Raw genomic sequence first — 23,340 nt, 5'->3', positions numbered from 1 at the left:
ACAAGCCTGATTTATGGAGTGCTTGGGATACTATTGACACTTGCACACTCGGACCAGTCTTCGCAATGAAAGTCTGTAGCTCTTGCAGAGTTGCCGTTTTGACCTCTTGGTAGCCTCTCTGATCAGTTTCCTCCTTCCTCAGTCATCCAGTTTGGGGAGGGGTGGCCTGTTCTAAGCAGTGTCTTGGTGGTCCCATACACTTACCCTTTTTAAATAACTATCACGACTGTGCTCCAAGGGATATTCAAGGCCTTTATTTTATTTTTTATACCCATCTCCTGATCTGTGCCTTTAAGCAACGATGTCCCAGAGTTCCTACAGGAACTGCTGAATTGATCTGAAAATTGTAAGAATGGCTAAAATGTAACACTGGTGGAGGCCACTTAACTGTGTGTGTGAAGGTGATTTGTTTTCACCTGAGCTAATTTAGGATTTAGGATTGCTATTACGAAGGGGGGTGGACATTTTTACAACAAGTTATTTCAGTTTTTATTTTAATTTCTAGAGTATTTTTTAAATTTGGAAGTTGTGGGGTAGGATGTGTAAATAAATGGGGGGGAAAAAAGTTTTTACGGCATTTTAATTCCAGGCTGTAAGGCCACAAAATGTGAACATGAAAGGGTGTGTGGACTTTCACAAAGGCACTATATATACAGGTTTAGTGAAGCCTTTTGAAACTTATTTGCCGAGTCATTTAGTTAAATTTATACTTACTTTAAAATGAATTTGTGGAACACTGATGCAGCCTAGAGTTCTAAAGCTTCCTGATTCTTTGTTCTCCACTCTGTGGTCTTAACTTGGTTAAATCAGCTAGAATCTGGACTCTTTTCTCCAGGCTCCCTCAGTGATAAGAACTATCATTTGAGGAACAATGTTTATTAAACTAAACTAATCCACCAATAACTGTTTGAAATGATGGGTGTGGATACTTCCCATGCAACTCTGAGTACTTCCCCAGAGCTGGCCCCTGGGCCCTGCATTTTCTAGTTAACTTCATGGATGTAAAATGTCAAGGCCAGAAAATAGATATTTCATCTGTTTGATGTGTTACAGATGCATATCATTCTCATCCATCTTTAAGTGATTTTCCATAGATTAAAATGTTGCTCCCCTTCATTTGTGTACATTGGCAGGTTATACAGTTCATCCTTATCACTGTAATTGCATCTCCCACCAGGTCAGTCAGTGGTGATGAGTGATGTGTGTGAATAAGCATCTGTGCTTCATAAGAGTAGAGCTGTAGTAAAGCATCGGCAATATGTGACAGATATTCAGATTGATTAAAAAATATATTTTACTGTGGACTTCTGATTTAAATCCAAATGTTACTTACTCCTACTGATCCTCTCTCAATTTCTTTCTCTCTGTAATCAATATAGTTTCTTCAGAAACAGGTAATGAGATTGTTTTATGCACTTGCACACTTCCTTTTTAAGCACTCTAATATAATCCCTTTTATGTTTTCAAGAAGGTTTTATTTTATACCATAATTTTACCTTCCTTGACTGCATTTACCTCCATAAAGCACTGAAGTCACGAATACAGTATCTCACTAAAGTGAAAAGTCTGAGCTCTAGGAGCATGTCAAAGCAAAAAAACCTTTATTTGTCTCACATGCATGGATCTGTTTTTCCTTGACTTGCATTTCAAAAGGTGACAATTTTGTGTATTTAATTAAGGAATGATGTTTGATTTCCACATTTCTTCTGAAACTACTTTAAATGTGTTAATCAATGTCTAACCACTCAGTTAAATTGGGGTTGAATTGAACACCTTTAGTATTTAAAAACAAACCAACCAATAAAAACATTGAAAGGGTCTAAGCTGCCTTCCCCTTTATTTTCACTTTAGTGGTTGAGGCCATTTTGTGTGAATGCTGAGGTGCTGTTCTTATGCTTAGCATGTTAAGAAGTAGAAAGTCTTGTCAGGAGGCTGTTTTAGTGACCCTAGTGAATTTTAAATCTCACTGTTCAGTTGATATGCAGTTTCCAAGGTTGTGCTTTTTATGCAAATAACATACAGGACCTTTACCTAACTAACAAGGGGGGTGTACCTATCACTTCTGACCACTGCTGCACTAGCACAGAGGAACTGGTTTTAATGTGCACCGCACAAACTAACATGTATAGATGTATTGCTGTTGGTTTAGTAGAAAGTTTCTTCAGCTCTAAATGTGTCGTATTGCAGTTTAAAAAGGACACCTCATGATAGTTCAACAGTGACAATCGGTCACCGACCTCAAGTCCATTAGTTTTAAGGAAGTAGAAACCTGCTGACTGTGCACAGAACTCGATCCACGTTCGGTAAAACAACAAAACCCTTGCAGTTGCATTCATGCTTGGATTTTGTCCTCCTGGAACACGGTCTTCTCCCCATTCTTTTATTTAGCACCGTATGTATAATTAAAGTATATCTCTCTAGTCTGATGCAGATAGCTCTGCTATGATGGCCCTCAAAGCATATGTGCTTGCAGAGATTTTCCAGGGTTTGCTCTGAGGATGAACTTGTATAGCATCTGTCACTAAATGTAACTTCCAACTAATTCATGACATGGATGGGTGCTAGATATAGGCAGGAAGGTGTTTGAAGACAATTCCTCTACTGTTGACAGGGCCATCTGTCATTGAAAGTGATATCTTAAACAAAAACAAATCAGAGGGTACGATGGGAAAAAAAACAAGTCTGCTTGAATACGGCATTGTTAAAACTGCTCTAGTTAAAGCACTATGGATGTTTTGTCGGGGAAGCGGGTGAATGTCTGTGTGGGCATGTACAGTGTCTATTATTCAGACAGTGATACATTTAAAAAAATATATATATATATCATGATTTATACACACGCACACACACTTATACATTTTCATGCCAGATGTACTGAAACTGTTATTCCCGAGATTTCCAAACCGGTTTGCGTTTATCTCCTTCCTTGAAGCTCCTGTTGTCCGTAAGTGTGAGTTTTCTGTACCCGTACTCACAGTGGGCATATGCGGTTACTCTTGAACTTGTGAGGTGGCTTTCCCCCACACTGTCGTGCTCCTATCTGAGCAGGACTTAACTGAACCCCAATTGTTCTTTGGCAGAAACTAAATATTTTCTTTGTGTTGGCTGCATTGACGACAGGCTTCTATATAGGAGCCCAACCGCTAAATCTTTTAATTTTTAGTTTTCTATTCCTCCTGCTTATACTGAAGCATTAAGTGATTTCTAACCCACTCTGGTTTAGAACCTGAGGTGTCCTTTTCTTGTCCCTAAATAGTCAGAGTACATTTTAGCATCAGCTCGGTTTTTTGACATGTTGGTTCAGAGAATGTATTTGCATTCTTTTGCCAGGTTCCTACATTCACATTCAACATGATATATTATAGTAAAGAGATGGTCCTCTGTCTGAGTACTAGAAGAACATGCTGTGTATGTGTGCTGCCAAAAAGCATATTGCAATAGTGGTCACATTTCTGTATTTCATTGTAATCAATGTATGCATTAAGGATATAATTTTTAAAGGGTTATTTCAAAATTGCAACCAATATTAGTCTAAGGCTTTCTTGGCAACAAACAAATTTGTATACATATCATTTTGTTTATCTTCCTGTTTCTTTTTAGTTTTTATTCTTGTATGCAAGTATTACCTCTAGGTAAACTATATGCAGAAGACATTACCCTATAATCTGACATTTTTAACTGCATTAATCTTAAGTTTTTAGTTGCTTGGATGACGGTCTGGTACAACTGCACTTCTTTGCTAATTCTGAGAGTGCCATACATTTTAAATACAGCTGGATTAAGAGAACACTTCTATGCATCAGTTTAGTCGAATGCTGGAAAAAATGAAAAGCTGTTTTCATTGATCTCTTAAGCCCTGGGTACGGTTTTCGATTTTGATGCAGTTGACAGCTCTCGATCAATGTGTTGGGTCATGGTTACTGGATGCAGTTGTAAATGGACAACTCACCGTGCTGGACATTGCAGTGCAAGCAGCTGTAATAATGAGATGATGGCTGAACTGGGAGAAACTTGTGAAACTGCACACTATAATATGGGAGTTGCTGTTTTATCATGAGGGGGTGTAGACTTGTAATCAGGCACTGATTATCAGGCAGTGTGGCACCAGTAGCTTGTGGGCTAATGCAGGCACTTGAACTAGTTTGGAGTTATTTTAAGTTTGTTATAGTAGTGCTACTTCCTTAAAACTGAAGATTATTTCTGTATATTTTCTTTAAAATAATCATTAGAATGGTCTTCTGACAGTATTATTCTTTTTGATGGTATAGGAGTGGCAGACCATTTGACATCCACTTATAATTGCTTTTAGCAAGAGTAGCACTATCAAAAATGGCATTTCTATCTTTTACAAAATGAGATTATAATAGAAAAAAAAAATGAATCTCTGCTAACACAAGTAGTAAATTTTGTATCTTGGGTGAAGACCAAGTTTACATGGCTGTACAGCAGTGCTGAAATTGAATCTATCCCTTTCAGTCTGGTTACAATTCATCTCCCAAAGTGAACCAAGTCACTGATTGCATAAAAATTGCATACTGTGTGCAGGGTTTTGCATTAAATGGCAAATTTTGGCAGTATGGATTACCTTACAATAAGATCAGATTGTGTAAACAATGCTATTAATTCAAAACCACACACTTTTACACAGTAAAGGGCTATTCACACTATGGCTGGGTTTTTCTTCCTCATTTTTCTTTGCAGACTCTTGTCAAATTATGGTCAATGTCAGTATGTTGGCCATACAAGCCAATCAAGTGTTTATAGAACAAGGCAAAGAAACCTTAATTTAAACAAATATATAATCGGCAACTAGTACCTTTGGGTCAATTGCAATGAACTGAAAGCAGCTACTAACAGTAGATGATTCCATGATTAGTATGGAGCTCCTATATTGCACGCTAGCTAAGTACTAGTGGTATTCAATTCCAACATTTCTCAAGTCAACTCCTGAATCCATTAATTTGAGAATCCAATGATCGATTCCCAAAGCCATTTTTGGTTGATTCTGATTACAATGTTTAAAGAATTCTCCACATACTGTTATGTATCCAAACATATTTAATTTATAACCAAACTATTAACAATCTGGTCTGCTTTTTAATAAAAAATAACTTCAGGGAAAAGAAGCAACTCAAACAAAATGACTGAAAAAAGTGGTCAGGTTGTCACATTTGGCATTTTATGCTTTTCCTTATTTCTGCACCAAAGATTTAGATTTTCCTCCTCCCCTTTCTGTCATTTTCACATATATACCTGACTGGCATTAAAGCATGAGAAAAAACACACAACCTTTGCAGGTGGCTGGAATTAGGTCTCCTGATTTATTTAGTGTCCACCTAATGAGCACAATTATGCATAAAATATTTCAGTCGGCTTCCATTCTATTTCAGTTAATAACATACATTTGCTTCAGAAGACAGTACATGAGAAGCGTATGATCTGGGCCCATGGACATAATTTCATGCATGTAAACATAGGTGCATGGTGGGATATTCTTCCATTAAGTATTGCACTGTCAGGAACTGGAACTGTGCTTCATGTGGATGCAGTAAACCGATGCAGTAAACCCAACTGAACGTACAATCGTTCGTCTGTGTGGCCATGTGGAGCTGGGTTAATTAGATTGTACATTTCTCAAGATCAGTTATGCAGTGGTGGCAACTGCGCATTAACTGAAAGTTCTTTGCAATTGTCTCTTAGTGCTTATTTTACAAAATGTACCTGAGCAAAGATGGAGTTTATGACTGGCCTATTTCATTCCTCTTTTTTGCCTTTCTTCAGAGCATTAATTAAGCAGCATTTGTGCTTGCTACATATGGCAAGCTAGGACACAGTTGCAATCTTGCAAATTGTTGCCTGAAAAGGATACTGGATTGTTTTTATTAATTCAGTATCTTTCAATTAACCAGCAAAGTCTAATATTTAGATCCGCTGTGGTGTGAATTGCCCTTATCTGAAATATATGCTAAAGGTTCATATTGGAGGGCATGTTATGGGGCTAGTGATGTTTTTCCAACTGTTTTTGTAGTAGATTTTATGCACCATGGTACTCTTATGCATTATATCACTCCTGTCTTTTCAATTTCTGGAACAAAACCATACCAAAACCCCAGATAATTTCACGGACTCTGCTGTCAGCTCACGCATAAATGGCGAGCACAAAGAAAAGGACCTCGAGCCCTGGGATGCTGGTGAAAGTGCCAGCGAAAGCCTTGAAGCCTTGGAAACAGACGTGGTAGGTTATCGCAGCACCTTAACATCATTCAGTCCATTAGCAAAGCAAATATTGTATGTGTTGCTGTTTGGATAGATTCATACCTGATGCAATAAATTACAGAAGCATTGTAGATTGATTTGGGTGAGGGAGCAGTTCTTGCGATGGGTCTTCCTAGTGGGAAGTATAGTACAGTACAGTCAATCTAATTAAGTTCGTTATCTAATAAGTTTTTAATTAGAGCTACTGTGTGGATAAATATTGGTCTTCACCCTCACGTTATCTCCAGTACTGTGGTGATCCAATATTTACATGACATTTCTGCAAACGTGTTTTATATAGGTAATTATTCTGTACCTGCTAGTCATAATAAACCTCTTCCCAAAGCAATATTTTTTGATCACCAATATATTTAAAAAAAAAAAAAGAATCAATGCAATTGTTACATTCTAATATGAAAAGTTTTAGCTGGTCACTCATTTTCTTTTCAACAGTCCAATGGCTGGGATCCAAATGACATGTTTAAATTTAATGAAGAAAATTATGGTGTGAAGTCAACCTATGACAGCAGCCTTTCTTCTTACACGTGAGTATTGGCTCTACCAGGGTTTCATCTTAGATTCTTATGTGCACGGAGCACAGTGGCTTCAAACCGAAAAGTTAAGTAATTGTAATTTAATTTGTAATTTGTGTTGCTAAAGGATTCAAGGTCACATTCCTCCCCGGAGGTCGCCTGTTTAAAATCCAGTCTATAGTGGCTAGAACTCCACTCGCAGTAAAGGCTTTTCCCTATTAGGAACTTCATTTGGGCACATTTTGCATTGTTGTATTTTTCCATTTTCATGAAGCCAAAAATACTTCTAATTAAACTTCAGTTGTCTTGGCAGTAATTTTCTTAATCCACTCTAAAGCATAATAATTTTTCTTAATCACAATTACAAATCCAGCCGCAAACCGCTGCATATTGCATTCGAAAGTGAAAGCCTCTGTTTTGTAGTCTCGGATAACGGGCTGCCGGAGTGTGGATTAAGAAATGGTGTGTGCTGCTCCTGTTTTGCAGGGTGCCTCTGGAGAGGGACAATTCGGAGGAGTTCCTGAAGCGCGAGGCAAGGGCTGCTCAGCTGGCCGAAGAGATCGAGTCCAGCGCCACTTACAAAGCCAGGGTGGCCTTGGAGAATGACGACCGCAGCGAGGAGGAGAAGTTCACGGCCGTGGCCAGGACTGCCGAGCGGGAGGGGCACAGCATCAACTCCAGGTAGCCATCCAGCTTGTAACTCGGGATAATAGCACCAATATTGTGACTTCTAATTGCTGATGTCTAACTGCGTGGTGATGCCCTGCCATGAGGTGTGCTCGTTTGACATGACAACAACAGGCAGGCAACAAACATTCACTCAAGGCAGTTTTCCAAGTCAGTCTGACAGTGGTCATCAGATCAGATAATGGAGACTGCAGTTTGATGGGGATTAGGTTTAGTATGACTGAAAGACTTAGCCTTAGAAGGTTTAGAAGCACTCTTGTGTTGAGGAAACAAAACCTGCTGTGCCAACAGTTACTGAAGTCAGACGCTCATTTTCGAGGATGGTTGTTCTGAATAATTTAGTCAAAGTTCCCATCATAATAAAAAAGTGTAGTATTATACATGTTCCCTTGTTTTTTTTTTTTACCTGTGCACCCAACTAACCTTCTATACGTTTTAATTTCTGCTAGAGAAAACAAGTACATTCCACCAGGGCAGAGGAATCGGGATGGGATACCATGGGGAACAGGCCGGCAGAACTCCCCCAGGTTGGTCCAGGGTGGCTCTGGACCTCCCCCTCCTCGCTCAGGACCTCACGACTACAGCCCCAGCTCTGGAGGAGACCAAAGAGTGGTCAACGGAGGTAAAGGCCTGTGCTTCTGCGACTCCTGACTTTAGCTACTAGTGCACCTCTCTCTTGCCTTGAAGGAGATGTTTATCTGTGATTTGGCGTCTTTCAGGCGATCCTGGCCTGAGCAAGAGTCCATGTTTGTGTCAGAGGGGGGCTTAGTGTTGGCAGTATCTAACTTCCTGTGTGTGTTTCTTTGTCCCCTTTGAGCTCTCTTCCATACACAGTACAGCAATGTAAATTTAAAAGGTTTTCTTCAGGGAATAGTTGATGGGTAGGACAGAGGTGCAATTATAGAGGAATACATGTGCCTTTAAAGGAGTAGTAAATGCCTGCACTTTTGTTACTTTATTACGTTTGTTGTTATGCCAGTGTGCTCCGAGCGATTCTCTCTCTCTCTCTCTCTCCTGGCTAAGATTGTGTGAATGAATCCCTGCTAGGTTCTGGAAAAGGCTGCCCAAGCTCAATAGAAGGGAGTTTTCAGTAGCGTCACTCCTGCTGTGAAGCCCATCGAAGAAGACTTGTGCCTTTTCTCCCCCCGTCCCCCCTTTCAGCTTCACTAAATATTTTCATAAGTGATTTTGTTTGCCGGGGAAGTAAAGTAAGCAATCTGACCCGAAACCACAGAGAATCATACAGGATGCATTATTGGCTGTACAAGGAATTAAATAAAGGGTGGGCAAAAATACAAATAAACTTCTCCTTTCCAGTTTGAATATCTGATGCATGCCATTTTTAATTGAGAGATGCAACAAGTTGAGAGAGAGAATCAGTCTCGGTTAAAATATCCAGTCAGTCTAATCAAAGCCAGGTATTGAAATTCACATCATTTGACTTGGCTCTGGAAGGTAGCCCAGACAGATTTCTGTCATTGCCAGAGAAGTCATGTTCTTGGCCTCCCTCCACATGGGATTAGTCAACTTCCGTCCCCAGCACTTCTAACAGTATGTCAGATCTTCTGATGGCTGAGGGTTCTTCTCAAGGTGTCTGATCTTTTGGTTTTGGAAAAGAAAGAAAATGAAGAAAACAAACATTTGACTGCTAGAATTCTTCACAAATTCTTGCAGGTGTTGGTTTGTTGTCCTTTCAAGATTTGTGTTGCTAGATTTAGTTTTTGATAAGGGAGAGTTTCATTTTTTGTACCAATGCAGTCTGTCAACTGTATATTTATGCTGCCCATAGCTACATTCTAATGGAGAATTCATTAGTGATTTAAATCTTACTAACACAAAAGTGTATGTTGATTTGAAATGGCATGATGTTTGACAGCAGGGTTTCTTTGTTGAAAAAGATGTTGTAGTAGCTGACGGAAAAGAACAACATTGATGTATGGGTCTGGAGGCTGTGTCGGTTGCTTTCACACATGATTGAGGAATAAACAGTGTTAGCATTTGTCGACTCTAATGTGCAATTAATTCCTCCTTGTAGTCCTACCACAAACTCCCTATTCTCATTTCTGCGCTTGGTTGTCTGGTATGATGTATGGAAGCGAATTGTAAAGTGTTTTTGAAAAATAAAGAAATTCTATTTGTTAAAGTTGAGACATGGTTCCTAAATAACGGCTTCCACATCGATGCTTGTTGCTTTTTTGCAGTGTAGTTTGGAGTGCCAGATAAGGGATAGTTCTGACTCTTCAATAGCAAGGTTTCACATTTGAGTATTTGTAGTACATGCTGTCCTGTGACTCCAGATTTACTTGAATGTTATAAAGTGAAAATCTCCCTGGCCAGTTTTTTTTCAAGTTGGGAGGCTATGGAGTTTCAGTCCCCAACAACGTGGAATCAGTCTTCAACTTTTTAAGGTCCCATTTAAATGAGACAAATATTTATCTTTATTTTTGATGTGACTAGCTTAGAGATTAAAATGTATAATGTAAATCTGCACTCTTTTTCCCTGGAAAGTAGACTGTATTGTGGGTGTCTTTGTATATTCTAATCTAACTAAACCATTGCCGTTAATATATTCTGCATTCATGAAAATTCTATATATGCCCTAAAACAGTGCAAGAATTTCTAGTGATATGCAAATAATGGTGAGTTTGAAAACCCAGCAGCAATTAAACAGTGTCATTTTCTAGAAAATTGCTCAGTTTCTATATAGTTTATTAAGAAGCAAAACATTAACCTGGGACAATAATCCTTTACAGGTCTGATTTTTTTTTTTTTTAATTGATTTAATTTTTAAGTTCAGAAATGTATGTTAAGTGGTCTACATTTTTTTCGGAGCTGTATATAAAATGATTGGACATTTAAAAAATTAAAGCACAGTCCTATAACTAACAGCAGATGAAGAATAACACTTTTCTCCTCTTTGTTCTCATTAAAAACATACTCACGAAACTTGATGCATCACGATCACCTGAAGATTGCAGCATCTCAACTGGGATTAACCTAGCTTTGATGGTTAATATATTTATTGCAGCAGAACGTTCAGTAAAAAAAGAAAATTACCTGCAAAATGCTAATTACATTCAATGTTTTGGCAACATTTAAGCTGTGCTGCCTGTAAAATGTGATTTTCTAGGGATTTTAATAATAAATCGATAAAAGTTCACAGGAACCTAATCTTGTTTTTGTATTTCAAATCAAATGGTAATTATAACTTTCCCAGCAGGCTAGCTACAATTGTTTATTGGTTGCACAGAAGGAAAAACAGGTTTTTAGATGGAGATGTCCTAAGACAAAGCCAGCTTTGAATGGGCACTTTATATTTTCCTCCACTATGCCTGTACAAAAGCCAATGACCAATCGATGACTAATACTAGAACTTTGAAATGGCCATCTTCTACAGTAGCAGCTGCTAATCTGTGACTTGGCCGAATGGGAAAAATTGCCAGGGGGTCCCTGCGTCCAGTCACTGTTGCAGACGCAGTTCTGTTTATCATGTGCATGTGCATCAGCAGCACCATGTTTGCTAAGAGAAGCCTAATTTATTGCAGGATTTACCAGTGTTTTGTATATCAGGATGTAAAGTTGGGCAGTCACCCTGTGCAGGTTTAGGGAATTGGAACATGTAAGCCAAAAGGGAAATGGTGCTTTTTTTTTTTTCTCCCCAAGAGTCTTAGGGATAAATTTCAATTATACTCTTAAGTATCCTCATACTTAGAGTATAAAATTGTTAAAGATGCGGTGTCCTTTTATGTTTTTGATTGGAGCACTTCCAACTTACTGGCAGTAAGGCCTGAATAATGTACTCTGACTGCCGCTGGCCCTTTGATCTCTCCACTTCTCCTTCACTAATCAAATCAAACTTAAGATGGATGTTGTAGTAATACCAGTCCTTTTCAGTGCAGGCACTAAGAAATAAGAATTGTGGTGATTTCTAGTTTATGTCAAAGTCTGTTGGGATAAGAACTTTTAATAAGCGATTTTATTTCTGATGTCTAAAACAAATCTTTGATATTTCTCTCTAAAAATGTATGATGGGTAGATGGTTAATACTCAATGATAACATGCATTGGAAGAGCAGTAATTAGTGGTATTTTCCTTGGGCATTAACAAGCCTTACTTACTTACATCTTTCCACTGTGCTGAACCGATGTGTGGCATATCTCATTGTGCTTCATTGTTTGCTTGTGTGAGCCGGGGGTTTCTTTTTTTGTGAAATATAAATTGTTTAAAGAAGCATGAAAACCCAAATGGTATTGTAAGAGTCGAATGTTCTGTACTATGGCTTGTGTGATACAGATCGTTTTAAGTTTGGATTAAGACTCAATACTGTAGCTGGAGCTGGGAGAAAAGGGATCTCCTCAGAGTTAATGTGGCCTAATCCCACTTTGTTCCTAGCTCCTGCATTAATTTGAAAGAGAAAAGAGAAAAAAATCTGCACATATTGAAAAAATAAAACTTTTTGGATCATGAACTATGGTGTCCAGTTACTTGATTTTTGCGGTCTAAGACCCAGGGGCTTGTAAATGCAAATATTTATTGTACTTTTCAGAGTCAGTGCCTGTGCTATAGGCCAGCAGTGTCCTTGATTTAAGTTTCATATTTTGCTTATACCTCCATAAGGAAATCATAAAATAGCTAGTTTCCAAAGCAGCTGTTAAGTATATTTTAATTAAACATCCCTCAGTTATGAGTTGGGGTTTAGAGAAAAAAAATCTTAATCTACAAATACCTGATGCTGCCAAGTCTCTGCCCATGGGGTGTGTAAAGAAAAACTGAGACTGAGTTGGAGTCAGTGTTTTTCTTCAGGCGTTATTGATTGAGTGAGAAGAAACAAAACAAAAAACATTTTAATTCCACATCAAAGCAACTGCTCAAAAGTGGACCTTGACTCAACAACATCTGGTATTGGCATTTTAAAAATGAACAGGAGTACATTCAAATGCTTCCAATATATTTGGTAAACTTGAAAGCAGCAATTGTTTTCAAGAAATATGAACAAAAACTTTTTTGTTTGGTTAAAATCCAGGTTTTGAGGCACTGTGCAAGTTTTGGTTGTATATATAAAAAGCTTAAATGCTAAGGGTGGAGATAGATGAGCAGTTTAATTGAGAATTATAATTTTTGGCAGCTTGGATAGATTGTCCATTGCTATATTCAGGAATTCAGTTGGCAATATCTAAATGTTGATTTGTATTCAGCTAATAAAATAGCATTTTGTTTTACTAAATGGGAAGTATGGGTGAGGATTCATAGATTTGTTAAAAAAAAAAAACAAACAAAAAAACGTACTTTTTGGGGATGTAACATTTGCATAATAACAGCAATGAGAGACCAGTCAAAGGAATTGTCAAATATTTCTGTTCAGTCACTAGCTGAGGTAACCCCTGCACACATACTCACAATCACACTGATTCCCATGTTTGAACTTTTCCATTCAAGATACCATGGTAGTTGTTGAAAATTTCTCTGTAAGCAATTGCAATTTTTTAATTGCATGAAGTAATTGTGTGCCTTCAAATTTGCATTTCACAGTTAGGACTTACAGTTGAGTTGTCTATTTGATTACTTTGGTTTTGTTTAATCAGGGAGAACTGGTAATGAAATTTTGCTTGTATTTCTCTGGCCTACAATGGAAAACCCTTCACTGCATTAAGCAGAATTAGAGCAATTTGTTTCTTTGTGTCATATGTGTAGTTTTCCAACCCTTTGAAAACTTTGCCAATTTAAGGTAAAATCAATTTTGATTGACAGTCTTGTAAACCGAATCAGAATGAAACCCCTCAAAATGTAACCACATAAAACAAAGTATTCAAAGGGTTTTTATTTTATATCTATATATAATCTAATATATATAGTGTGTGTGTATATATAGATATAGAGATATAGATGTGTATATATATATCTATCTATATATATCTATATATCCATCTTTTATGATTTTTTTTAAACCTTCTTCCCCACCCATTCCCTTTTATTATTTTAGTTTTTATACTTTCCTTCATTTCATTTGTCCTGTCAGGTGTTCCCTGGCCATCGCCTTGCCCATCTCCTTCCTCTCGCCCACCTTCTCGCTACCAGTCAGGCCCCACCTCTCTTCCACCTCGGGCCGCCACTCCCACCCGGCCACCTTCCAGACCCCCCTCCAGGCCCTCGCGCCCCCCGTCTCACCCTTCTTCTCATGGCTCTCCAGCTCCTGTCTCTACTATGCCTAAACGCATGTCTACAGAAGGTACAACTCAATCAAGTCTTGTTTGTTTCCTGTGCGGGCATGGTGTGGTTTGTTTGTTCATTTTTTCTTTTTCCACCCTAATTTGTCTTGGCTTTTTATATATATATATATATATATATATATATATATATTTTTCCTTCCCCTTCCATTACCTCTTATGGTGGTGTTTAGTTTTTTTTTTTTTTTTTTTTTTTTTTTTTTTATAAAGATACTCTAATGTCTTACTTGGAATGGTTATTCTCTCTTAACCTGTTTGTACTGTGCCTTACTAGTCTTCCTTTCTGTGTAACAACTGACAACTTGGGTTCACTTACTCCTAACAAGTGGGGGTGAGTACATGTGATGTGCTAGCTGATTTTATTTATTTGCATTTACTGAAGATATTTCTGTCCAAATGCACCTCAGTGGAAAAACATTTGTTCCACTACCACTTATAGATGGAGATATAGTTTGATATGCAATGGTTTTAATGCCTTACTAAGCCCTCTCAAATTCCTGTAGATAAAAATGTTTTACAGTCTAATTTTACTGGATATGTTACCTAATTTTCTTGTTTTAAGTGCTTCATGGTTTATGATGTCTGTATACGGGCAACTCCCAACTTATGACCCCCTGCATTTACAACCATTTTCTCAATGCAAGAGAGCCCCCCATTTACGTCCGCAGCTTCCGTTTATGACTGCATACGATGCAGACTCCCAAAACTGGAAGTGCACAGTATTGGTCAGACTTGCTTGTTTATAGAGGCTGCTTGAACTGTGCGCATCTCCGCCTCATTACCCTTCACAGTCATTGTTGTACGGTATTCAAAATATAAATAAATGTTTGTATAGGTATATACATTTTATTTAGTTTCTCAGTTTTTGAAGTCCATTTAGGTATCTTTAGGGTATGAAATGGCATTCCAGGAATGCATCAGTAATTTAGAACATTGCGCCTATGGTAAATAAGTGTTCGATTTATGACGGATCTCTAGGAACCAATAAGTGCAGGGGATGCCTGTATATACTTTCTAGAGGTTTACAAGTAAGGTTTTGCTGAACATGTTATAGGCTAAGAATTATGCCCGCATAGTTGAAGAGGCAACATCATCTACAGTGAGGGAAAAAAAGTATTTGATCCCCTGCTGATTTTGTACGTTTGCCCACTGACAAAGAAATGATCAGTCTATAATTTTAATGGTAGGTGTATTTTAACAGTGAGAGACAGAATAACAACAACAAAATCCAGAAAAACGCATTTCAAAAAAGTTATAAATTGATTTGCATGTTAATGAGGGAAATAAGTATTTGACCCCTTCGACTTAGTACTTGGTGGCAAAACCCTTGTTGGCAATCACAGAGGTCAGACGTTTCTTGTAGTTGGCCACCAGGTTTACACACATCTCAGGAGGGATTTTGTCCCACTCCTCTTTGCAGATCCTCTCCAAGTCATTAAGGTTTCGAGGCTGACGTTTGGCAACTCGAACCTTCAGCTCCCTCCACAGATTTTCTATGGGATTAAGGTCTGGAGACTGGCTAGGCCACTCCAGGACCTTAATGTGCTTCTTCTTGAGCCACTCCTTTGTTGCCTTGGCTGTGTGTTTTGGGTCATTGTCATGCTGGAATACCCATCCACGACCCATTTTCAATGCCCTGGCTGAGGGAAGGAGGTTCTCACCCAAGATTTGACGGTACATGGCCCCGTCCATCGTCCCTTTGATGCGGTGCAGTTGTCCTGTCCCCTTAGCAGAAAAACACCCCCAATGCATAATGTTTCCACCTCCATGTTTGACGGTGGGGATGGTATTCTTGGGGTCATTCGTCCTCCTCCAAACACGGCGAGTTGAGTTGATGCCAAATAGCTCGATTTTGGTCTCATCTGACCACAACACTTTCACCCAGTTCTCCTCTGAATCATTCAGATGTACAGGCCCGTCTGAAGTTTGCCAATGAACATGTGCTTTCTTGAGCAGGGTGTCCTTGCGGGCACTGCAGGATTTCAGTCCTTCACGGCATAGTGTGATCAATTGTTTTCTTGGTGACTATGGTCCCAGCTGTCTTGAGATCATTAACAAGATCCTCCCGTGTAGTTCTGGGCTGATTCCTCACCGTTCTCATGATCATTGAAACTCCACGAGGTGAGATCTTGCATGGAGCCCCAGACTGAGGGAGACTGACAGTTATTTTGTGTTTCTTCCATTTGAGAATAATCGCGCCAACTGTTGTCACCTTTTCACCAAGCTGCTTGGCGATGGTCTTGTAGCCCATTCCAGCCTTGTGTAGGTCTACAATCTTGTCCCTGACATCCTTGGACAGCTCTTTGGTCTTGGCCATGGTGGAGAGTTTGGAATCTGATTGATTGTTTGCTTCTGCTGCCAGGTGTCTTTTATACTGGTAACGAGCCGAGATTAGGAGCACTCCCTTTAAGAGAGTGCTCCTAATCTCAGCTCGTTACCTGTATAAAAGACACCTGGGAGCCAGAAATCTTGCTGATTGATATGGGATCAAATACTTATTTCCCTCATTAACATGCAAATCAATTTATAACTTTTTTGAATTGCATTTTTCTGGATTTTTGTGTTATTCTGTCTCTCACTGTTAAAATACACCTACCATTAAAATTATAGACTGATCATTTCTTTGTCAGTGGGCAAACGTACAAAATCAGCAGGGGATCAAATACTTTTTTCTCTCACTGTAAGTTTATTTCAAAGAACTAGTAATCGTGTAGAAATAACCATCTGTGACCATTTAAATAGTTGCTACATCTCTGTGCACCTGTGACTGGTCAAAATGCAGTACCTGTTGCCCTTGATGGTGTCCAGTTCACTGCAGTTGTAGCTGCTTTTATTTTTAGCATGTATGGCGACATCAAGGCTAAAGGATGGAATCCGAGCTTGGTCTGGGGTGTAGAGATTTTAACGACGGAAGCAATCTTGTAAAGTTATTAAGTGTCTCTAAATGCAAGGATTCCTTTACAAGAAAATGGAAAAAGTAGATTAGGTAAACCTTGCTAGGCTCAACATTGTTCCCAAATGTCGGTGTAGAGTTCTCGGTGTCTGGTAAATCAGTACAGGCTTCCATGTAGTCTTTGTTGCATAAACATTTCAGAGGCTTTAAAGGGACTTGTTGTACGGTGACTCATGCATTTTAGATTGAAACCCAGCTTCAATATGCCAATTCACAAAAATAGTTGCCCAGCCTCTCCATTCTGAATGCCCTGCTGTGATGTCTTTTGTAGTGATTGTATTTTCACCATTTGTAGTTGATCGTGCTTGGAGTTTTAAGTTTACGGAACAGCCAAGAGTACAGAAATTCTGTTCAAGGCCTTACTGCTGTTTCAGGGCCTATAAATCGGGAAGCAAGAAAGTAATAGCTGAAGGTGGAAGGGTCATGGCTGTGATTCTGGAGTAACCGTCGGGATTTCAATGCAGGAGACTTAAGAGCGTAGTGGAAATTGTTACTGTACTCCTTGCTTTGATTGTAAAAGGAAATTCAAACCCAATATATAAGTGCCAGGTAAGTTATTTTGAGTGGTCTTAAATATGTCATATTAGTCTGACAAAGGATTAACTGCTATTACAATGATTGGAGTGTGTGTTAAAAAGGTTACTACCAAAGGTTTGTTACTACCATGCTTAAAACCTTTGTCTTCCTACACCAACTTGACCTATTTGGAAGCATGCTTCACATGGGTATAGGGCTTTTTATTTGTGTAATTGTGATGGTGGTATCTGGTCAGCTGATGTAAATTTAGACTGTTCAAAAGAAATCAGTTCCTTGGTCCTTAACAAAATGCAGATGAGCCTTAAAACAGATGCCTGTATATTTTTTTTATACTTTGTTTTTTCAGGGGTAGAAATGGTTTGGCAGAGCAGCTATCCTTAAGACAGTAGTGCATGAGGATTTGGTGTGTGGTTTCTGTGGTGAAGCCCATGTTTTGCTACTTTAATGGGCATATTTTAGTTATTGAATATTATTTTTCCCTCTCTCAGGTCCTCCCAGAATGTCTCCAAAGACTCAGCGTACACCACGGATACACCGGGCGACCACCGGGCGAGGCAGTGTTCCAGGGGCGGACTTCATGTCCCACAATGCATCCTCAGAAGTGTCTTCCTTGCCAGCGAGAAGCAGCCCTTCAGGTGGGAGCTGGTCCCAGGTTGTTAGCGGAGGTGAGCGGGCAGTACACCTTTTATCTCAGCACATACAGACGGCTTCACACACGCATGGCTTTAGAGAGCCGGAAAGCAAAACAAATCTGAGCAAACTCCAACTGGGCTTGATCTTTCCCAGTCTGTAAAATATAGCCAGTTTTCCAGTGTAATTGATTGCATATGAAAGGGGGATTCTGGTGTTTTTCAGTGCAGTGTAGATATTTCCAAGTGGAGCGCATGAACACATTGAAATAAAGGAGACAGTTTTTTATTGTTGTTGGTTAAGCTGCAGTTGGCTTGTGTATAAATTGCCTTGAGAGACCCCAAGCTCAAATTGCACTAAATCAGACCGAACATTTGTGGTGATCTACCTAAAGCGAGTAATTCTCCTGTTTCTCAAGCCAATTTCTTCACACTTCTGTAGTTGTTACCAAAACAATTATTTCTCAAAAAGAAACAATGCAGTAGAGATTTGTAACTGGAGTTTTTATTCCTGATGTCACAACCTGGGGAGAAAAATATCCCCAGTGCAATCCGCTTCAGCCAATAGAAGACGTGACTCGAATCTTGTGTGTGTAACTCTGGCTTTTAGCTGAAAAAAAGTCGTATGTAAATTCTAGGTCCAACCGCACGGTTGTCTCCTAAAGCACACAGAGCAAGGCAGAACAGTATCGGAAGTGCTTCCAGTGGGTCGTCTCTCCCGTCTCCTCAAGCCGGTACTGTTCCCATGGAGCCTGTGGCCATGCCGGTGTCTGCGGTGTCTCCGGCAACAGCCAGCCCCGCCTCCAACAGAGCAGTCACCCCATCGGCAGAGGGTAAGCTGACGGGGCGTGAACAGAGCATGCTTAGCCTCTTCTTGTCTGGGTCTTTAATCTTTTTGTGGTAGATTACATCCATTGACCTTCCCTTACTAGCATTAATATATATATATATTCATTTATTTTTGTCCTATTCTCAGCTAAAGAATCCAGAGTCCAAGAGACGAGGCAGAACTCCCCAGCTGCAAACAAAGAAAACATCAAACCAATCGAGACCTCTCCTAGCATCGCCAGGCCTGTCAGTAAAGGTATGCTACCATGTTCAGCCCTGGCACCTGCCTTACATGTAAACTGAGAGCAGTGTCAACCATGACCCACCCAAATCTCGCTACTCTACTGGGAGCTTCCAAAACACCCACAGCCCAGTAACTTCCTTTGATCAATCTGTACTTCACATGAATAACCAGCACTTGGAAATATTCCATTATGCAACATGTGGAAATGGACAGCATGGTTTGCTGCTCTTGGCAAGGTGATGCATTTAACTGCAGTACCACATACAGGCACCCCCCTGGTCTTTTTTTGTTGTTTCCCAAATTGTTGTTTAGAAAACCTTCACCATAAGCGGTGAGGCTCTTTCCACAGCGCTTACTCTAGTTCAGTGGCCTCCCATCTGCTACCCCTTTTCGGCTCTTACGCTTTGCATTCAGTGCTTTGCATTTATTTACATTGATTTTTCACATGATCCTGCCTGTTTTTTTTTTTCTTCTATGACTTGTATAGCAATTCATTTACTATCTTTCACAGCCAAATTTATTAGTGTTCTTATTTCTGTTCAAAAAGGCAGTATGCACGATGATCATGGCTGGTAATATGCTGTATGATTCGAAATGTCCAATCTGAATGTTATTTGGCTCGATTTGTGGCTCTTAAATCGTATCGAAGTTGACATTTGTTTGTTGTGGTCTGAAGTGGAGTGTTATTGCTAAAAACAGTTTAACCCTAACTTTTCCCTGCTCTCTTCAATCCAGGTCCACCCACAATGGCTCCAGATCAAAGGAAACAAATAGACAACTTAAAGAAATTCAGTGTAGATTTTAGGGTAAGTATGTTAATAGTGACTGTTGCAAAGTACACGGGTGAAAATACATTTTAACAGAAGTAACAAATATTGGATGCATAATAAATTCATACTTCCAATTAGATCAAATGAGTGTTTATCTCCCCCACATTGTAGTTGCAACCAAGTTCCACCTCTGATCCAGTGTTTGACCAGATGATCAGCAAGCCCCGTGACCCCGGTGAGAAGCCCAAGGAGCTGCACCTGGAGAAGAGCCTGGAGCCCGGCTGCAAGGATTCTGCCAGTGAGGATAGCTCGGTGACCAACACCACGGGCAGCAGTAGCAGCAGCAGCAAGCCGGGCAGCCCCAGCACCTCCCCTTCCGGCCTCTGCAGCGCGGAGCAGAAGAGGGGGCCGGACGTCACCTCACAGGGCGTCCAGACCTCCGGGCCAGGCAGCAAGCTGGACAAGGATGAGAAAGACGACAAGAAAGACACGACTCCAGAGTGAGTGATGAGAATAGTTTTGTTTGGGGTGAATGACCCAGGTTATTGTTTTAGCTTGTGGTCAGTAGATGCTTTAATGTATTTGTGTATCATATTTTTATGTTAAGTAGATAAGTATATATCTCCCTTCTGGCTTGTTTGTACGAGTGGGCAGGAGAAAGGCATAAGTCATAAAAAGTGTTGAGTCCGGGGTGGATTTAATGCATTAAGATTCCAAAGCAGAATGATCTGCATCTAACGCCTGTTTAATCGCCGCAGTCCGCCTAGCCTCCCAGGTATTGTTGCAATTGCATTAGTGTGTAAATTGTTCCAATCATCTCTGATCCTTCTTGGTTTAGATGTCTTGGGCTTGAAAGAACAAAGCTTATTCTGTATAATATTTCATTAAGTTGAAAGGCACTGCATTTTTGTTTTAAGCCTTGCCAGTGTTCTGAACAATTCCAAGCCATATCATATTTTTTGTCTGTCCTTCTTTTAGACAAGTTAGGAAATCAACTCTGAATCCTAATGCCAAGGAGTTCAATCCCAGGTCATTCTGTGCTCAAGTAAGTCCTGTTCTAGATGCGTACTCCTCATTTTCCCTTTCGTGGCTTTTTCAATGATTTTGGGATTCCACAATCACAGAGGTCTCAAATTATTCTCACTAGAGTATAATGGAGGGTTAATAAATACTGTGGATCAGGTCTTGGCAAAATTATCTCCACAAACTTTTAGACATGTTTGATCTGGACAATAAAGATTGTATTTTCTGATCTGGACAATAAGGATTGGATTTATCCCAGAGTTCTTGTCACCATTGATTCTGCCATGATTGTGCTTTCATGTTTGCTGCACACAGTTCATTTTAGTATCTGTCAGTCCCCCTGTTGTGTTGAAACCTTTAATGAAGTGAAAGTTACTTTGAAAGCAAATTTTGGTTTGCAAAGTAACCTGCCTTGGTAGACCTATACAAACACATACAAGTGCATGACCTTTTTAACAAGAAATGCTACATTGAATTGTGGTTCTGTCTTTAATTCAGGTGTTTTTCGTCCTTTTTTGTTTCAGCCCAAACCTGCCACTACTCCCACCCCTCCCCGCCCTCAGGGCCAGCCTAGCCCCATTGTGGTGCAGCAGCCCCCCACAGTGTACAGTCAAACCGTGTGCTTCCCTCAGATGTACCCACTTCCAGTCAGCCCAGGAGTGCAGGTGAGCGGTTACTTTGTGCAAGACTTCGGTGGACCCGTGAGTAAACTGAAGTTGCCTTTTCAGTGTTCCTCTTGTTATTGCATGCTCCTGTTCCACTGCCATCTTCCCTTTGTGCATCTTGTTAATTTGTTATTTTGTGCATGAGCTTGACCAGAGGGGAGAATTGCATCTTTGTCTTACCTTTCCTGTCTGCCTGTTAATAGTATGTATCGCAGGTTGTCTTGCCATTTTCAGCCTCCACATTCATATCTAACACTGCTAAAGATGTCTGCACCTCTTCTCTAATTCTATTAAACCACTATTCTTTCCTCCTCCCACCCCCACCCTCTCTACTTTCATTAAACCATATTATAGTCCCTGAATCTGGATTTTTATTTATTTTTTTACTTGCCATTTTAAATCCCAGTTCTGAGTGGTAGAGATCAGTTAATTTCATTCTAGTGTTGGCCCCCAAATTGAAAACTTCCAGTGCAATTTTAGATTATCTTGCATCATTTTTGGGTGATGCACTCGCATTTTTGAAAGGGTTTACATGTAATTAATAAAAGAACAATACACAACATTTTACGTTTTTCACTATAAAACACTGCATTTGATGAAAGTTATATTTCGGATTGTAAATCGTACCCTGATGGTTATTGGAACATTCACCAAGAACTAAAACTAGTCCCACACAAGTGCATTTTTCACTTCCAATGATATTGGGCCAAAGTATTTGAAAAAATCCATAACGGTTTAGGAAGTGGTAGCTTTGAACTGCATCATAAATCTGAAATACACATTAACCTGTAAGATTAAAGCCCATCCTCTAATTTTGAATGTAGAGCAGTAACACAATAGCTCTTTTGCATGTAATGTCTTCATGTTCACATTCATTACTAATACTATTTCATGTTATATGAAATGTAATTTTATTTGAGTGATATCTGAGCTAGCAATTTAATAAAATGTATTAATATAATTGTTTATCACTTCAAACTGTTTGTGACTGCTGCAGGAAAATATTAACTATCAATATTCGTTAATTACCAAATATAAATCAGTGACTGTAGGAATGGTTAATATTTTAAAAGGATAACATTTAGATGAACACTGTAGTGGTATAACTCAGCACTTCAGTGCCTTCCAAAGTGTGCCTTCTGTATTAATTCAGTCTCCCAGCTTGCTTTGTACCTTTTTCATAGTAGCATAAATGCTGTTTATGCCCCCCATAAGATTAGTCAGTCTTAAAAGTGCACACATTGATCGATCAGGCAGAAATTTGTGCTTCATTTTATAATGGTTCCATGTTGGCATAAAAAGACGACAATATTACAGTAATGTGGCAAGTTGCTGTAAGAAATAGAACATGATCCAACATCAGTCACTGTTGCAACAACCAAAAAATCCCCAACTAAAATCTGGTTCTCTTTCTTTTCTCCCCTTTCCTCTCTCTTTCCATTAGAAAAGCATTATCTGGAAGGTATTGTGCAATTCTAAAATGTCTGTTTTTTTTTTTTTTATATAAAGAAAACCTGTGTATATTGCTTGCAGTATTTTCTGTTTTTATTTTTAATCAGATGTTGGCTTGCCTATTTCTTATTGCAATTTTGAAGATATTTTTTTTATTAAAACTGAATAGTTTATTGCCTAAAGTTACCCATCTCTTTGAATTGCATTGTATATATATATTGTTTTTCTTCAATGTATCTAACTGTCTCAGGTCTCTATTTGATCTTATATAACAATTTATTTATATAACTTATGTATCCACTTTTTTTCTGCCTTTTATACTTTTCCTTAATCGGGTTACCTTACCTGGTTCTTCCTAATGCTTTGTTGGAAACTCATTTAGAATAATGTTTTTCCATGTAGTACAGATGCAGAATCCTAACTTGTCTTGTACTCCCATTCAGACTGTTTTGCAGTCTTAGCTTTACTCTGGCACAATGTTAAAGCCCCTTCTGAAATGTCAATTTATGTTGAACCCCCTTTGTTTTATAAAAAAAAAAA

General features: G+C 39.1%; 1 protein-coding gene across 18 annotated transcripts in view; it reads left to right on the top strand.

The window, feature by feature from the left end:
* atxn2 (ataxin 2) overlaps positions 1-23,340 on the top strand; it is a 37,627-nt gene that overhangs the window by 7,965 nt on the left and 6,322 nt on the right. For 5 of the 18 annotated variants that reach the window (XM_066689565.1, XM_066689560.1, XM_066689553.1 and 2 more), the window contains 14 exons: positions 1,380-1,394; positions 6,114-6,235; positions 6,709-6,800; positions 7,275-7,469; positions 7,925-8,097; positions 13,492-13,701; positions 17,678-17,854; positions 18,457-18,651; positions 18,795-18,902; positions 19,626-19,696; positions 19,832-20,160; positions 20,639-20,705; positions 21,208-21,384; positions 22,793-22,810. In XM_066689565.1, the coding sequence (XP_066545662.1) occupies positions 1,380-1,394; positions 6,114-6,235; positions 6,709-6,800; positions 7,275-7,469; positions 7,925-8,097; positions 13,492-13,701; positions 17,678-17,854; positions 18,457-18,651; positions 18,795-18,902; positions 19,626-19,696; positions 19,832-20,160; positions 20,639-20,705; positions 21,208-21,384; positions 22,793-22,810 (1,949 nt within the window). The remainder of the gene's footprint in view (positions 1-1,379; positions 1,395-6,113; positions 6,236-6,708; positions 6,801-7,274; positions 7,470-7,924; positions 8,098-13,491; positions 13,702-17,677; positions 17,855-18,456; positions 18,652-18,794; positions 18,903-19,625; positions 19,697-19,831; positions 20,161-20,638; positions 20,706-21,207; positions 21,385-22,792; positions 22,811-23,340) is intronic. The other 13 variants (XM_066689559.1, XM_066689558.1, XM_066689562.1 and 10 more) reach the window with 8 other exon arrangements.

The sequence above is a fragment of the Amia ocellicauda genome, chromosome 17 (genome assembly GCF_036373705.1).
Source record: "Amia ocellicauda isolate fAmiCal2 chromosome 17, fAmiCal2.hap1, whole genome shotgun sequence".
NCBI classification, from domain to species: domain Eukaryota; kingdom Metazoa; phylum Chordata; class Actinopteri; order Amiiformes; family Amiidae; genus Amia; species Amia ocellicauda.
This window is presented reverse-complemented; position numbering and strand designations above follow the sequence as displayed.